Source organism: Rousettus aegyptiacus, unplaced genomic scaffold, assembly GCF_014176215.1.
Source record: "Rousettus aegyptiacus isolate mRouAeg1 unplaced genomic scaffold, mRouAeg1.p scaffold_m13_p_16, whole genome shotgun sequence".
NCBI lineage: Eukaryota > Metazoa > Chordata > Mammalia > Chiroptera > Pteropodidae > Rousettus > Rousettus aegyptiacus.
In genome coordinates, this window is record NW_023416291.1 from 52,600,723 (window position 1) to 52,617,728 (window position 17,006).

The following is a 17,006-nucleotide window of genomic DNA, read 5'->3' on the forward strand; positions in this document are numbered from 1 at the left end:
GGGCGATGGAGTTTACGATGAAAAAGAAAATCTAGGTGGCGGTCATTCCACAGTGACCCAGCAAGAGAATGTTGGTCTCGTTTTTTCAGAAGAAGAAAGAGGTTCAGAGCGAGCGCCTACCTGGAACACACAGCATGGCGGCGCCAGGGACCCCGAGGCCCCACCCGGGGCGGGGGACCCGACTCTGCAGGGTACAGGAGGCTGGACTCCAAGGCGAGCACCTCGTGATGCAGGTTTCTACCCTGCAGGTGGGCCGCCATCCAACCTCCCCCAGATCCTGGACTCCCCAGGTGAGTCCCGTCCCCTGGTCGCTCCTCCGGCCCGCCCCCGCCCCCCGTGCCCCGCCCCTGTCAGATCGCCCACTTTCCCCAGGACTCCTCTTCGCGCTGCTGGTGGCGGGGGGCGTGGCCGTGGCCGCTGTCGCGCTGGGCACCTGGCTCTGGGGCCGCCGCCGCTGCCCGCACAAGGACACAGGTAAGGGCGCAGGTAGCCGCGCGGAGGGAGCGCAAATGGTGCCGAGGCGCCACCGTCCTCTGGCGACCTCTCCCCCTCGTGGAGGAGGCGGGAACTGCCGCTGCTTGAGAAGGACCATCTGTGTCCCCATGTACCCCGTCTGCAGGGAGGGGGCGGGACTGGGAGGAGACGGAGAAGGCCGATCGCCCCACCCACGCTGTTCAGAAGCAGAGATGAGGCTCCCGGAGCCCAGCTGGGAAGGGCTGGGTCTCCCAAGCGATTGCGCCTTCTTGGTCTGTATCACCCTCCCCCCAAACACCCAGAACCCCATCTACAGTAACGTCCTGTGCAAGCCCAGGGGAGCCCCACGGAAGACTGCGGCATGGCTTGTGCAGGGGAAGGCGCTGGACATCCCCACGGATAACCGGAAGCAGCAGAGCTTCTATGCCATCTTCTTCCCCCAGCCACCCGCCCCCCAGCAGCGCCCGGCCCCCACCCCGCGCCCAGCCCCAGGCCCGGTCGCCCCGTCTCCACACTCAGAACCTCTCCTTGCCCAGGCTCCTCTGGGCAGCCAAGGCCAAGAGGGTTCCTTGAAGTGGGAAGAGGAGTCAGGACCCCAGAGACCCAGAGGGGAGTGGCTATGTAAGGATATAACTGGTTCCAGGGGCGTCAGGGTGCCAGCAGCCGTCCCCAGACCCTGTCCTCATCGAGCATGCCTCCAGAATACCCAGTAAAGGTGCACAAAGAAAGCAAACCCAGGCTTCGTGGATTTTGGGGTGTTAAAGATTTGAGAGGTCATCTGGGGGTCCCAGACCCCCAGGATGGCTAGAGAGATCCACCGTGGCCAGGGGGCTCTGTGACGACTCACCGGCTCCCCCGTTATGCGTGGAGGTACATGTCCAATTAGTAAAGAAGCGATCTCCCCAGCTTTCAGATTGTGCCCTGCACTGGAAGCCCCCCTCTCCAGCTAGCATCTCCTCCCAGGCAGGCTCGGAGATGGGGGATGAGGAGGAAGATTGGGGCTCCCCCGCATTTATCAGCCTCCAGGGGCTCTTGCCCGACTGTCACCTTGAAGTGACACCAGCTGGGCCTGGCTCCCCTCCCCCACGACTGCCGTTTCCATGGGGACAGATGTCCTTTCTGCAGCAGCCTCAGGCCTCTGCCGACCGCCCAGTGGGGAGGAGGGGGCTGGCGGGGGCGGGGCTGGCCTGAGAGCCTCGCCCCCTCGGATTCTCCATCCTTTTTATCTGCCAGTCTCCACGTCTCAGGCTTTCTGAGTTTTGGTCCCTCCCTGCAAACAATTCAGGCTCCAACCCCAGCTCCATCTCCAAAACAAGGAGCTAGGAAGGCCCTGATCATCAAGGGTCCATCATTCTCATCCTTCCCAGGAGTCGGGATCCTGGCCTCCCAGAAAGGACACTTGAAACACACGATAACTTATTTATTTTCCAGGCCAGAGGAGGGCTTCCAGACATAGTCGTAAACCCCGGAACCCAGAATGGGACCAGGAGGGTGGCCCGACGAAGACCCATGGCTGGAGGGGTAGGAAGTCTCTCCCTCTGGCCCCCTCGAGGACCCCTCCGGGGCTCTGGCCAGTGGCTCTTAGCCCTCAGGGGGAAGGGCAAGGGGCAGGGCCTCCAGGGCAGGGGCTCTGCGTGACCACCGGGTACAGCAGGGCCAGGTGCTCGGCGCCCTGCACGGGCAGCGGGCGCGAGCTGTAGTGCAGCACCAGCTCGGGGACACTGGCGAAGGGGCCGCTGTGCTGACCCAACACCAGCTGGTTCTCCCGGGTCCGTGTGAACTTCAGATGCAGGAAGCCCTGGCTGCTCCTGGGGGACGGCATTGCAGGGGGCCTTGAGCACCCCAGCCCCACGCGCGTTCTCCGACCCCAGTGCTGCCTCGCCCCCAGCCTCCCCACTGGTTAACCTGCCATCTGGGGTCCCTCCCCTTTCTCTCCACCTCTGGTGGGCACAATGACAGAACCTGGGGATCATTTTATCAACATTATTCATCTAAATTGAGCACTTCTTGTTTCTGGGACACTATTCTCAACATTTGTCACATACTTTTTTTCCCCACTTAATCATTGCAGTATTACCGCTAATTTGAGGTTATTATTATCCTCCTTTCACAAATGAGGCAACCAAGACCCAGAGAGGCCAAGTGATTTAGCCAGGGTCACACAGCTGGAAAGAGGCAGAGACAGGATTTGAACCTGCCTCCAAAGCCCTCGGTTTTGGCCTTTCGGGAATCTCACACTCAGATGCCTAGCAGAATCTTGGAAGTAGTGCATAACCAGGCAAGCTTAGAATCTTAGAGAAGTACACAGAAACTGGGGTCTCACACTCAAACGCCTACAGGGCCACTCAGATTCCAGCCTCCGACAGACGCAAATGGATCTACTTTAACTTTTGGACGGGAGAGTCCAAAGGAAACTGACATCTGGTTCCCTATCTCACCCAAGTCCTAGATCGACTATAAGGCTTCCACTCCACGGTCTTGCACACCTCCAGCGACAGGGAGTTCATTCTCAGTTGGAGCCACGCTGATGGTCTCCCTGGAAGGCCCACCCACTGGTCCCATAAGTCACACCCATGGGCCCTAAAGCCTGTCCACTGGCTGCTAGAGCCACACCCCTCGGCCCCGACCAATGAAAGCATGAAGCATGCAGTCCCGTGACCCTCTGTCCCTCCAGGGGCTGGGGTCTCACCTGAGCGACAGGGAGCAGTCTTGGGGGCTGGTCTCGCTGAGCCGCACGAGGTAGCTGCCTTCCTTGCAGAGAGACAGGAGGTTCTCAGCATCCGCCCGGCTCAGGGGACCGTGAAACCACCTAGGGTGTGGGGGCAGATGCCTCAGGAAGGGCGATTCCCCTTCAAACACACTCTGGTGTCTGGTGCAAGGACTAGTGAACTCCAGGCTAACGAGAGGGAAGAATTCCCTTGGGTTCCTCAAGAGGAGCCTGGTTTTCCTGGGGAGGCAGCTGAGACCCAGGTCGATGTGGAGCTGCGCCCTCCAATTCAACACGCACACCCGACCGTGACCTTAACAGCCTCCCTAGGCTGGATCCCCAGGCGTCCTCAGCCCCCTCTCCGATCCCCCGACTCGAATCACTTGCGTGTCTGGAGATTTGCCACATCCTGCATCCATCCCCATCCACCTGTTACCAGTCTTACTATTTTCCTTTAAAGTGCTCAAAGAGGTAGCAATTGTGGCCAAGGTGTCAGAGACTGTGAGCAGCAGGGACTTGGTTGTTTGTATTGAAAGAAAATTTGAAAGAGAATGAACTTCTCACCCTGGACTTGTGTTAATTAGCCAGGTCTGTCTAGCCTACTAAGAGGTTTGGGGATGACTGTGTCAAACACACCCACAGGGCTAGGCTCCGGGGGCTTAGGGAGCTCCTCGAGGAGCCCCTAGGCTGGAAGGACACAGAAAAGACCCAGACTCTTTTGGCTTGTGCGCCTCGTCCCAGCCCAAAGTCAGCACCTGCTCAAGATCCTGCCCTTCCCAGTTCCGTCCCAAGATTTCCGGGGACTGAGAATAATTCGTCTCTTTGCTCTCAAGCCCCAACCAAGTTAAGGGAGGAGATCCCTTTCTGAGTTAGGTACCACCTTGGGGGTTTTGAGCCTGAGGCTCGGTAGTTACTTGCCAAAACTGGCCAGGAGATACAAAGCAGGTATTTGAACCCAGAATCTGATTCCAGAAGGAACTGTTTCCATACGATTCTGCTTTGCACCTGGCTAGGTGTCTGATGCAGCAGGAGCAGGCGCCGGATTGAGATTAGTTGAAGGAATAAATAAAGTAAATAAATGGGTCGGAGTTGCTCTAGCCCCCCTGGTCCAGGAAACCTGCCGCCGGTGTGGGGCGGGGAGAGACGCGACCGGCTCTTCGGTCTGCAGGTCCCCCACTCACGGCTGTTTCTCCAGCGGCAAGGCCGGGCCCACACGCTCTGCGGCCTGGGGGCCCCTGGGTGGGGGTCTCCGGAGCTCCTTGGCTGAGCCTGGGGTCCTTTCCCACTCCGCACTGTCAAACTGCACTGGAAGGGGAGGGTTAGAGAGGAAAGGGTTAAGTCCAAACTGCCCAGGAGGAGGGGGGGGGGCGGGCTGTGGACTCTCAGTAGGAAGATGGTCTCAATGAGGAGACCTATCAGAATCCAGAGAGGAGGGGTTGGGTGTAAGACGGGCAGGATTCGTACAGGACCACCCAACTGGCCTTCGGGAAAAGGGGGCGTGGCCGCCCGCAAGTCAGGCGGTGTGGAAGGGCGGGGCAGTTCCATGAGTGACAAATCAGAGAACAGGGGGCGTGGCTAGAGGGAGTGTAGGAAGTTCCGTCCCAATCTGGGCCAGTCTTAGAACTAGAACTCCGGCCCCAATATACAGACCAGTAAACTGAGGCAATGAGCCCAAATTCCCCTCCGAGTCAAAGGACTTATGAGGTAAAGTTGGGTTCGCACAACTCTTCCTGGTCCAAGTTATTTTATCTCTTAAGTCTGACCTTACCAGTACCCCTTTGATAGAAGAAGATACAAGTTCGGGGACTTGCCCAAAGGTCATCCAAATCTACCTGATGACAGCTGCTAAGAAATGCTACTCCCTCCGCAAACTCCTATGTAATTGAGCATTTTCCAGCCCTCAAATTTCCAAGCACCCTACGCAGTGGGTACTGTAATGGCCCGCATTTTATAGGCAAGGGAATCGAGACTCAGGGAGATAAAGCGATTTTCCCAAGTAAGTGACAAAAACCCAGGCCTAGTCTGACACCAAAGCCTTTCCCTGCATTATACTGAGCAGAACGAGTAGGTTCCATTGTACTCTAAAAGATGTTTCAGTTTCTAAGAAAGATCCAGTTTCTTCTGGAAAGAGGAACTCATGACTATCAGTCATCTACACCTTAGTGAAAATTAATAAACTACCAAAGTGGCAGATGATTGGGGGTCTGCTTCGTGAGTTGAAACAGGAGATGTGGCCAGGGTAGGAAACAGAGGGATTCGGGCATTCTGAGGTCGAAGCCGGGGTCGGAGAAGCACCTGCAAAAGCCTTGGAGATGTGATCTTTCTTCCACTCCCAGGGCTGGTCATACTCATCCGCTGGCCGCTCGTCCTCCCGGGGCAGCCGGCTGGGTGGGGGCCTCTGCCCTGAAGGAGGCCCGTCTCCGGGGTCCTCTTCCTGCTCGTCGTAGGGAGTGTCATACAGCTGCACTGCCTTGCACGGCAGTTCTGGGAGGCCAGAGAAACTGGTCAGCGCCCACTCCGGCCTGGGACCCTGTCACCCTCCCCCAAGCCCTGCCTGCTCACCACTCGCAACCCGCTGGGCATCGTAGGGCTCCATGTAGCCATCATCCGGGGGTGGTGGGGGAGGCTGAGCATCGAAGGGGTCCGAGTACTCGGTGTCAACTTCTGCCTGGGGAGAGAGGAAAAGTGGGGGGCCCAGGCTCAGGAGGACCAAGGCAGGCTCCGGGGACCCCCGCTGGGAGATGGCACGGCCTCCGCCTGCCCTCTGGGGGCCATGTGACACGTAGCCTCCACCCGGTTCTGCTTTACCTGACATTGACCCCGCCTCCCTCCTTCCACAATTTTAATGTTTATCAGTCGCCGGCCCTGTTCTAAATGCCTTACATGTGTTTACTTGTCGTACCAACACACAGCGAGCACATCATCCCCAAGGCGCAGAGAGGGCCGGTGACTTGCTCAGGGTCACAGAGCGGTAAGTAAGAGGCCGGTTTTGATCCCAGGTTGTCTGCTTACCCAGGTCCCCGCCTCCTCCTGCTTTTCTCTGTGCGGTTACCCACCACCCCGCACCACCCCGCACAGCCTCTCCTAACCTGGCCCTAGCCCTTCTACCGTCCCTGCGGAGGGTTTGCAGGGGTCCCCCAGGAGAGGATCATGGGGGGCAGGGCTGGCTCTAGCGCCCTGTGACCTTGGGCAAGTCACTTCGCTCCTCGTCTGTGGGCCTGTTTCCACTAATGGCAGAGACAGCAGTGAGGAAGTTTAGTGCCCGGCAGGGGAGCGGATCCCTCAGATCTGTTTGAGGAGGGGTCCTCCAGCTGCTGAGGGGAAAGGAGGAAGGCTGCAAAAGGAGACTGGAGGGGCGGAACAGGGCGACGGACAGGGGACAAAGCGGGTAGGTGCCACCAGAATTGTGCCCTGAAAAGGGACAGGTAGCCAACTCCTCGCCCAGCAGAGGGAGGACTAGGGAGCATCCAGCTGGCGCCCTGGCCTGCCCCTAGGGTCACACATTTAAAACGCTCCCCGGTGTCCAGGGGCCCAGTCTCCTGGGACCACCCGGCCTGGGACACTTGGCCACTCACCTCTTCCCCTGCACTGCCCAGCAAGACCTTGGCTCTGGCCATCTCCGCTGCCTCCACCTTGATGAGCCGGTGTTTGGGAGAGTCGTACTTGGCGTCGCCGGGGCCCGCGGGGTCTGGCTCCGGGCGGCTGTCAGCGTCCTCGTAGGGGTCCTCGAAGTCCAGGTTCTTCTGCTCCCGGTAGGCCCGAAGAATGTCGCTTTCCGTGTAGTCGGGGGTGGGCGGCTGCGGAGGGGGCCTCCGACCGCCGAAGCTCAGGTAGTCCCTTAGCCACTTGGCCATTTGGGCGCGAATCACGCGAGCCTGGCCACTGTCAGGGGGGGCCCCACATGCCGGCTCCCTGGCCCCGTTCCCTGGCAGAGCCCCCAGGGAGGAGGCAGAGGAGAAGGAGGAAGGTCAGGTGTGCCCCTTGGGGGGGCTCAGAAGAGGGTTAAAAGGGGAGAAAGGGGGGAGGAGGGAGGGGGCGCCAAAGCCCCCCGGAGCCTGGCGCTGGAAGGGCCGCGGGGGCAGGGGGCGCCCGGCAGAGCCCCCAACGCGGAGCGCGCGGTCGTCGGCCCGGGGCATCCGCGGAAGCACGCGGAGTTTCTGCGGGCGGCGCGGTCCTCGAGCGCCGCTCGGCCAGCACCGCCTCCGGGAGGCTCCGGGGTCCCTTCCTGGGGTCCGGGAGTCGAGGAGAGCGCCGCCTGCGGCCCCTGCCCCCCAACCCGGGCTCAGCCGCGACGCCTGGGTTCTCAGCGCAGCGGGCGGGCTCCCCCGGGGCGCAGCCGCCGCGCCCAAAGTTGGGCTCCGGGGACGCTGACCCCAACGCGGGGCATCCTTTGTGGCGGTCCCCTCTGCTCCGGGGGGAGCCCCAACCCCGCAGCCCTCAGCCCCGCCGCCTCGCTCCGGCCCCAGCCGCCGGCACAAAGGGATATAAAAGCTCCTGCCGCCCGCCTTCACGGTTTCGGAGACACTTCACCCGCCGGCGCCGGCGCGCGGCCGCGAGGTGGGACCGTGAGGAGGGGGCGCGCAGGCGGCGGCCGCCGCAGCCCCTACCGCCCCGGGCCGCGTCCCGGGCAGCGGCATCGGCCTCCGCCGCCGCCGCCGCCGCTCCCCCTGCCGTCTCCCCGCCCCCTGCGCGCCCCTCGGAGGTGACGGAGACCTTCAGCTGCTCCGGGGAAGGGGGGCGGCCGCTGCCCACGGAGAGCGGGGCGACGCGGGGCTGCAGCCGCCGCGCGCGGCCGCTGGACACTGACCCCGGGGACCGAGGCTGGCAGGGGCGAGCGAGGAGCGCGGAGCCCGGAGCCGACAGCCGCTGACCCTGCTCCGGGCAGCGCGAGGCGCGGCGGCGGGCAGAGGGGAGGCAGGGAGCGGGGGACTGGCTGGGAAATGGGGGCTCGGACCTGGCCGCGAGATGGGGGGCGAAACTGACCAGCAGAGGGGGCTTGAGTGACCACTACTGAGGGCTGAGATCGAGTCAGGACCTGGCCACGAAACTGACCAGGAGCTTGCAGGTGTGGAAATTGTCGCAGAGGTCACCAGCCAGACCCGACTCTGACGCAGCCAAGGCAGGGAGGAGGCGAAGGAGGGGACGCGGGTCTGGCCTGCCCTCCCCAGGGGCCCAGCTGCGGGCGGGCGGAAGGGGGTCGGGGCAGCTGGCCAGGGCAAGGGAGATGGTATCTGTGCCTGGCGCGTGTCCCCAGCATCTGTCCCTTTGTGACTTCTGGGGGCGGAGGTAGGGAGGGGGACAGAAACGAGAGGGGTCTCGCCTGGCCTGGCCGCCCGTTAGCAGCTGCAGCTGTCTGGGAGCGGGACACCGAGGGGCCCGCCGCGAGCGAAAGAGGCAGAGGGAGCTTATGGTCACTTCTGAGCAACACATTTTGTTTCTTTCCCCGTAAGGCGGCTTGCTCAGTTCCCCTAGTACTGGGGTAAGATAGGGGAGGTCAGGAGGACGGGGTCCCAGATTCCCTTCTCCCCCCGCCCCCGCAGGGCGGGCGGGTGCCAGTGGCTTAGCCGGTGGGAGGGCCAGACCGAATGGAGAGCCGACAGTGGACGGCCAGCCGCCCGCGGGAAGAGCCCCGGGCAGGGGCCGGGCCGATGCCGCCTTCGCCTTGCTTTCCTGGCCGGAAAGATGGGGCTTCTCGAAGGAAACCCCCCAAAGAGCTGGAGGAAGGATCGCCAGAGGGAGCGAGGCATTTTCCCTGGGGGGAAACTGAGGCACGGAGAAGGGGAAGGACTTGCTCAGAGGCCCCCTCCTCCACCCCTGCAGCTCAGTTCTGCCTGGACACGTGGCCCAGCTGGGGGCGGGGCCCAGGCCCAGCAGGTGCCGTCCACTGCGGGGGCGGGGAGGGGGTGTCTCCGTCTCCCCTCCAGCACTAGCCGCATTTTCCAGATGGGAAAACGGGGGCCCAGAGCTGAGCAGGCGAAGCCTCCAAGGGCAGCGGGGGCTTCCGCGCGCCCTCCTCTTTCCCGCTCTGGCTGTGTCGCCCTCCTCGAACCTGTTGGACTCGGGCCTCCCTCCCGAACCACATTCGTACCGCCCCCGCCCCGCCCCCCGCCCCCAGCCCGGATCCGCGACAAGGCCGGTCCCCCGGGGACCGCTGGGGAGCACGGCGGGTAATTGTCCTGTTTTCTGTCAGCCGCAAGGCAATTCCAGGCTGGGCTCAGGGATGAGCTGTTGACAGATCTCATCAAATCCGAGTCCTCTCCCTGTCGGATAAACGCCGTGTCTGAGGCATAAATATTGGAAAGGCGGCCTTCTAATTACAGCGTGCGTCAGGAATAGCAATGAGCGGCCCCGGGCGCGGGATCAAACGGCGTTTGACTTTCCTCCGCTTTTGAGCTGGCTTCTCCGGGGACTGCCCTCCACCCCGAGCAGGGGATGGGGGGTGGGGCGGGATCCGGGAGGAGCGGGAGGAGGTGGACCAGAGCAGAGCTGGGCTGGGGGCCTGTGACCTCGAGGTGTGACCTTGAAGAGCGGTCGGACCGCTTGCCTTTTGGCTTTCTGATTCAGAAGGGAGCAAGGGGGGGTTGATAGGAGAGGGGGCGCTGCTGGACAGGGCAAGGGGTCCTGAGCCGAGGGCGCCTCCCTTCCCCCAGCGCTCGCTGTGCTGTTGGAGAGGCGGCTGCTCAGGGCTCACTGGGGGACCCCGCCGCATGACCTTGACCTTGCGTGGTGACCTGCGCTGTTCTCCCATCTGTGAAACCGGCGGCAACAACCTCCATCCTCCGCTCAGCACTTACGGCCTGGCGCGCTTTGGGGAACTTTCTTTGTTGAAGACATAATTCGCGAGCCCCGCAATTTAGCCACTTAAAGCGCGCGTTCCGGTGGGTTTACGTTCGCAGGACTGTGGCGCCCTCCCCACTCTCCACTGCCAGGACGTCTTCCTCACCCCGAGAAAAAGACCCTGAGTCAAATCAGCAGTCTCTTTCCATTCTCCCCAAACTCCCAGCCCCCGGCACCCACAAACCCACTTCCCGTCCCCGCGGACGCGCCTCTTCCACACCGAGCGTCAATGCTTCCTCCTCTTCATGGCCAAATAACGTTCCAGCGCGGGAATCACTGTGTGCGCCCAGTATATGCTTGGGCTGGACGGGGACCCTGGCTGCCGGCGGTGCCTGCCTCTCTGTCCTCTGCCCCTGGATCATCAAGTGGGGGGTGGGGAAGCTTCTGCTCCCAGGAGCTCTGGTCGCAGGCATGCCTTTTTAACGCACGGCCTGATGGGAAGACGTGGTCTTGCCCGCAGAAGCCCCCGGTCTGACAGAGGAGACACGATCCTGCTCTCTGAAGCAGCCAGTCGATAGAAGAAATCTGTGTTTGCTCTCAGGGGTTCCCCATCTAATGAAAGAGACATGGCCCTGAATTCCAGAGTCCCAGCCCAATGGAGCAGGCAGAGCCCTGCGGTCATGAGTCTCCAGCCTGATGGGGGACACACGGCCCAGCCCCCGGGGGAGGCTCCTGGCCTACTGAGCTCAGTTATCAACGGCACAGCCCCAGATCCTACGGTTTCGAGCCCAGCTCCTGCCCCTCACTCGCCCTCAGCCCTTGGCCGAGGAGCCTGCACCCCACTGCGAAACGGGGCGCTGATGAAGCGTGTGCGAGGGAGTGGGCAGCGAGCCCGGCACGGAGGGAGCTGGGTGCTGTGCCTGGGCCGCGGTGACCGCTGGCCCCTCATCTCCTCTGCGGAGCCCAGGCTCAGGCGGGGGGCGGGGGAAGGCGCCCCGCACCCCAGTCCCTCCGATATGCTCCAGCAGCCAGGCAGCTCCGGGGGGAGTTGATGGAGGAGATTCTGGATGAGGCCTGACAGCTCCCAAGGACCAGATGACAGACATGAAGCTCGTGGGGAAAAGGGGGGGAGACTGTCAGCAGTAATGGGGGAAGGGCAGTTTCTGAAGGCCGGGGATGGGGAGGGGAGGGGAGGGAAGGGGGGGCAGGCAGAGGCTCAGGAGGGTCTGCACACATGACAGACCCCAAACGTGTTGTTGTCCCTCTGCTTGCTGGCCCTGGGAACCCCCACAAGGGACTTGGGGGCCAAGAGCAAAACTGCTCCCAGGTCACGGGTGGGGGAACAAAGCAGAAGAGCCTGCAGGGGACTGAGAATGAAAGAGACTCTCCCGGTGGCAGGTGGCAGAGCGGGCAGCACCCGGCCCCTGGCCCGGATCCCCTCGTCTCCGAATGGACAGACCCCACCCAGTCGGCCTGCAGACATTTGTCAAGCACCTACTAAGTGCCTGGGTGGTCTTAGGTGCCAGGGACACTCATGGACACGATACGTACCCCTGCAATTTCACTGGAGATGAGGGCCCTGCCAGGTCGACCCTTGGGTAGCCCTCAGCGGCCCCAGCCTCCCGGTGGTCACGGCCATGTGCCATGCCCTTGCCTGTGACGGGGGCCTGAAGCCGGCTTCTAACCAGCGGAACAGGGCAGCTGACGTGCCTTCCAGGACTCTCCTCCCGTGCTGGTCTTACGAAGCCAGCGGACGGAGACATCGTGTAGGCAGGGACCCGGGGTGGCCTTTGGCCAAGAGCCCGTGCGTGAGGAACTGCACCCTGCTGTCCCCGACGAGGGTGAGCTTGGGAGTGACCCCGACCCAGTCAGGCCTGCAGAGGAGCCCTCCACCCCCACCCTCTCTGCAGCCGCAAGAGACCCTGGGGCCTGGAACCCAGTGAAGCTACGTGAGACCCCTGTTGTTCTGAGCTGCTAAGTTTGGAGAGGATCTGCTCCGCACACCGGACAACCCACACAGGGAGAAACGGCGCCCCAAGCCCCCAAGCCGACCCTCAGAACTGCCTTACCCGCTCAGCTTTCACCATTGCTATCACCGCCTCTAGTATACATTTATTCTGATTATATTTCACTATTATATTTAGATGTTTACTCGCTGGGGACATAGTAGGCACTCAATAAATATTATTTTTGAATGAGCAAATGGATTACTACAGTTGCGCGGGGAAACTTAGTTGAGGACGCTGGCACAGGCGGTTTGGCAAACGGTTCAGTGCTGCACGACTGTTGACTGCTGTCGTCCTTTAAGCGGACCCCGTGTAGCCGACGCGCTGCGTCCCACTGAGGAGAGGGAATGAGGAGGGGCACGGGCCGCGTGCGGTGGCAGCTGGCCTTGGCCCACCGCTGCCACAGCTTCAAAACCAGGACCCCCGGGGCCTGTCTTCGCAGCACCGGGAATGCTACAGCCCCGAACTCGGTGCCACGAAGGTGCCGGTGAGGGCTGGGGACCCCGCCGTCTGGAGGGCTGGTGGGTGGGGTAACAGGAGAGAAACTGAGTCCCTCGGCTAAAGCCCTTGCTGTCCCCATCGGCCTCCGAGGACGTTGGTCCGTATCCAGTTGTGACTGGTTGGCGCCAGGGCCTCCTCCTGGACCACCGGCTGGAGCTGGAGGTGAAATGCTTGGGGAAGGGCCTTGGGGACGCTCGGCGGCTGTGCTCCATGTGTGACTACTCGCCCAGCTGGCTCAGGGAGGAGGTGACAGGTGTCCAGGTGCAGGGTCAGCCACCTTCCTGCTCTTCATGGCACCTGGGGAGAGGCGAGAGCTAGCCCGCCGCACCTGGACCCTGCAGCCCACCTCCGGACAGTTTGGGAGGGGCCGAGGCCAGTGTGAGGCCAGGAGATGGGGGTCAGCCATTTCTGCTTATTCTCAGAGGGTATGGAAAGAGCCTGGCCTTTCCAGAAAGCTCATGGCAGGATCCAGTTTAAAGCCACACCCTCCTGGACCCAGCTGAAAACTGACCCATGGAAACCCCTGCCCGGGCAAGCAAAAGAATCGTGCCAGCCTCCAAGTCCAAACTCAAGGCCACATAGCAGGTGACTGAGAGAGGCAGGCCCTGGCTCCTCCGCCTGCCTGAGGCGGTGTGGCTTTGGGGAAGCGGCTTTACCTCTCTGGGCCTCCATCTCATCACCTGGCGAACGGGGCGATAACCGTACGGATGACAAGGGCTCGCGTGCGGTGCCAGGATCCACGCATGGAGCCGCTCACCGAGCCGGGTCCTGTTGCCGCCCACGTCTTCCAGTACAGGAAGCCGACCCCTGGGGAGTGGGGTCCCGGGACCAAGCCATAGCGCAAGCACATGGCAGTGTAGGGGATCAGGGCCCAGGCTGCTCGCCCCGGAATCCTGCTCTTAGCTGACTCGCCAGCCACCCCCACCCTAATGCTCCATCTTCCGGGGGTGAGGGGCGAGGGGACGGGGTGCAGTGGTGTCACACACCTAGGGCATCAGCCACACAGCGACGAGACGAAGACACTCGGGAAACAGCCGGGGAGGTTGCAGCCCGGGGTCCGCTGACAATGGAAGCCGGGGAGGGCAGGGAGGAACCGGGGGAGGCGACATTTTATTTCACACACTTCTGTCTGACCTGGGTTTTAAAAGCAAACAGTTGTCCCTTTTGCAATTAGAAGAAGAAAGAAACTCCACCCCTTCTTCCCGTACCCCACCGAGGCGGGCCCCCGCGCCCCAGACGCACCCTAGGGAGGCGCCGCTCCGCTAGGCGCTGCTGCCACCTTGTGGCCGCCCGAGGCGCCGCGCTCAGCTCCGGGGCCCCGCGGCGGGCAGGCGGGGGCCCCAGGTCCTCTGACCCAGATCCCAGCCCTTCTCCGGCCTCCCTGCTTTTAGCCCCCTGCGAACCAGGACCTTGGCCACCCCCACTGTGCTGACCAAGTCTGCCCCCTGCTCTAAACTCCTCTGGGCTCCCTGTTGCGCTAAGCTTGGCTCTCGAGGTCTTGGCCCAGTTTCCATCCCGCACACCCTGCCCGTAAACTTGCCAAATCACACCACGGGGCTCTGGCCGCCATGCCCGGCCGGACTCCGGTCCGGTCCCTCTGCCTGGAATAGCCCCTGGCCTCCAGTTCACTCGGTCAGCTCCTCTCATCCTCGGTACCCACAGGCGTCCCTTTCCCAGAAAGCCTTTCCTAGGATTCCGGAGCCAGTGCGCGTGCGCGCGCACCCACGGTGGCCTCTGCTCCCTTACTAGCTGCCTCTCCAACCACACCTGTCTTGTTACCTGCTGGTCTGCAGTGCCACAAACAGTTCTTGGCACCCAGTAGGTGTTCACTCACATATTTGAGAGAATGAGGGAAAATGGAGGTGCCCACTTTGGGGGCGAGTTAGCGGGAGGCAGAAGGTGCTCAGGGCCCAGCGGAGCGGTAACCAGTTTTCCAGCGTTAATCCCGCAGGTATACATATGCTAAATATACATGTAATTCCACCTGAAATTCTTCACCAGAAAGGTCAATTTATTACATTTCGCCATAGTTCCTTTAGCCTTTAAAAGCTATTCATACACATAACTTTACAATCCGGCTAAAAAAAATTCATTTTCTGGAAGCAACCCAAATACCCGTCAATGCATGAATGAATAAACAAATGTAGTCCATCCACGAATTGAAATATTATTCAGCCATGAAAAGGAACAAGGTGCTGATTTTCCCTACAGTGTGGCCGATCGATGAACACAGGACTCTCAGTGAGAGAAGCTGGGCCCAGAAGGCCACACGGTGTGATTCCGCTCTGCTTGTGACGTGTCCAGAACAGGCACCTCCGCGGACGCGGAGTGAGGGAGTGGGCGCCAGGGCCTGGGGGAGGGGGACAGGAAGTGACTGCTAATGGGGACGGAGCTTGTTTGGGGGGTGATGAAATTATTTTGGGGGGCTTATTTTGGGGGTCCGGGAGTTAGATTGAGGTGGTAGTTTCGCACATTGCAAATGTACTAAAAAGCACTGAACTGTACACTTTAAAAGGGTGGATTGTATGATCGTAGAATGGTATCTCAATAAAGCTGTTGTTAAAAAAAATAACCAAAAATATAATTTGAAAAAATGTATTGTTTATTTTAATCAAATCTTATTTTTTAACCAAAAAAAAAAAAGCTTCTGGCAAAAATATACTCAAATAGTACAGATACATGTGAAGAGAAAATTGTAAGCTCTCCTTGTGCTTTCCCCAAATCCCTAATGCCACCCTTTGGGTGACAATTAAGATAAAAGTGTGACTGTTACTGGCTATATAATATTCCACAATAGCTTGTTGACTGAGTCCCTTATTATTGTACATCTAGGTTGCTTCTAGTTTTTCACCTTTATAAATCATGCCGCCAGAAACATAAACCCAAAACCTTTGTTTCCTGGGCATGAGGTCAGACAGGGCTCTTGGCCTCTGCGAGCGAAGGTCCCCTCAGAAGGGAAGCCACACAGAGTGAGGCAGAGCCCCTGCCACCTGACCTCCCTCAGCCCCTCCCGCCCAGCCCAGCATGCGGTCCCCTGGCTGTCCCTATAAACAATCCCAGCTCGGTCTCACCTTGGTCCTTGCAGTTCCCACAGCCCATGACACCCTTCATCCTGCAGACCCCAGCTCCCTGGCATTTCTCCTGACATTTCCAGACCCCCCTGGAAAGCCGTCTCCCTGCTCACACTTTACCACCAAGGGGCAGGATCTCCGGGCAGGCACTGGCTGGGAGATTAGCCCTGAACGGTGAGAAGCAAGGCTTGGAGCAGTCACTTGCTCAAGAGGTTGATGGCTGAGCCGAAGCTGGTGACCTGGGCTGAACACCAGGGTTTCTGTGGACCCTGGGAGCTGGCCAGGTTGCCACAACTGGTGCGGGGGTGCCCCCTAGGGTGCGCTCACCTCATGTCGAGGGGGAGTGTCATCTGCAGCAGGCACTGCTGGTCTGTGGGGAGCTCGTGCTCGGTTCCTGGGACAGGTCGAGGTCAGGTGGGCAGTGTTTCTGTGGGGAGGAGGGAAGTACCAGGGAAGCAGGCCAGGGGCAGAGGGAAACGCCTCTGGGAGTTGTGCCCGGGTCCCCTGATATCACCCTGGGCTCCATGATCTGAGGACTCCTGGGCTCAACTTTCCGTCGTACTCACGGGGACCATCTATCACAGCAGAAGGTCACATAGAAAAGCCAGCAAAGGGAGAAGGCACGGGCCCAGGGAGGCCCGGCGCAAACTCCCAGAGTCTTCTCCTAGGGGAGTCTCATAGGAAGAGCGAGCTGCACCTCTCAGGCGTCCTGGATTTGCCCTGACGGAGGCGGGAGGAGTGGAGGCAGTTGAAAGGGCTCCCTGCCAGCAGACCCAAGAGGGGACTTCGCAAAGGGATGTAGCAGGACACGAGGGTGCAGAAGAGCATGCCAATGTGTTAAAGGAAACCTGCCCCCAAGGGACGCGACTGGACAAGTCCCCACGGAAAACCCAGGCAGGGAAAGTGACTGCTTACATAACCGAAGCGCGTTCCCCGTCCCCCAGGCAGCTGGGTACAGCCCGGCAGAGGGGAATGTTTAGTGTAGGCCCAGCTCCCACGGCTGGTGACCTGGAGGGAAGCCCTGGCCCTTGGAAGGCTGGCCAGAGAGAAGAGAAAGGTCTGGACGAGGAGCCCACTGCGGCTGGGCTCCGAGACATCCCACCCTGGGGAGAAAGCCCCAGTCGCCCAACTCTTCCGCTTGACCCCTTTCCCGTTGGGCCTGAGAACGCTTGCTGGGGGTGCCGGTGGCTGCAGCATCTGACCCAGGATAACGCGCAGACGACGGCCTTGACCTCACACCCTAAGCTGGCCACCAACTCCCTCGCGGCGCTTATTATTTGCACATCGCTCTAGTCTATGGATGGTCTTTGGAAACAAATGGCATCGCTCTGATTACAGCTTTCTGTTTGCAGTAGCGGGATTTCCAGTTACGAAACAGTAATTCTTGATTGTGGAAAACCTCAAATCCTAGAAAACGTAGCGTTTGGACACGTGACATTGTCCCCTGAAGATTCATCTGATGAATCCGAT

At 60.8% G+C, this 17,006-nt stretch overlaps 1 protein-coding gene across 1 annotated transcript; it reads right to left on the minus strand.

The window, feature by feature from the left end:
- Nucleotides 1–1,885: 1,885 nt before the first annotated feature.
- SHD (Src homology 2 domain containing transforming protein D) lies at nt 1,886–8,260 on the minus strand. Its single transcript, XM_016145775.2, has 7 exons — nt 8,165–8,260; nt 6,757–7,106; nt 5,744–5,849; nt 5,477–5,665; nt 4,363–4,486; nt 3,164–3,283; nt 1,886–2,282 (listed from the first exon to the last, which is right to left on the minus strand). The coding sequence occupies exons 2-7, from the start codon at nt 7,033–7,035 to the stop codon at nt 2,063–2,065; spliced, it is 1,038 nt and encodes a 345-aa protein (XP_016001261.1). The 5' UTR covers nt 7,036–7,106; nt 8,165–8,260; the 3' UTR covers nt 1,886–2,062.
- Nucleotides 8,261–17,006: the final 8,746 nt, after the last annotated feature.

What these genes read in the sequence shown, in the direction of transcription:
- SHD (XM_016145775.2), bottom strand. Translation starts at nt 7,035, where the DNA reads ATGGCCAAGTGGCTAAGGGACTACCTGAGCTTCGGCGGTCGGAGGCCC. An exon ending in TTGCCGCTGGAGAAACAGCC is followed by an intron (nt 3,284 to 4,362) that starts GTGAGTGGGGGA and finishes CCCACACCCTAG; the next exon opens with GTGGTTTCACGGTCCCCTGA. An exon ending in GACTGCTCCCTGTCGCTCAG is followed by an intron (nt 2,283 to 3,163) that starts GTGAGACCCCAG and finishes GCCGTCCCCCAG; the next exon opens with GAGCAGCCAGGGCTTCCTGC.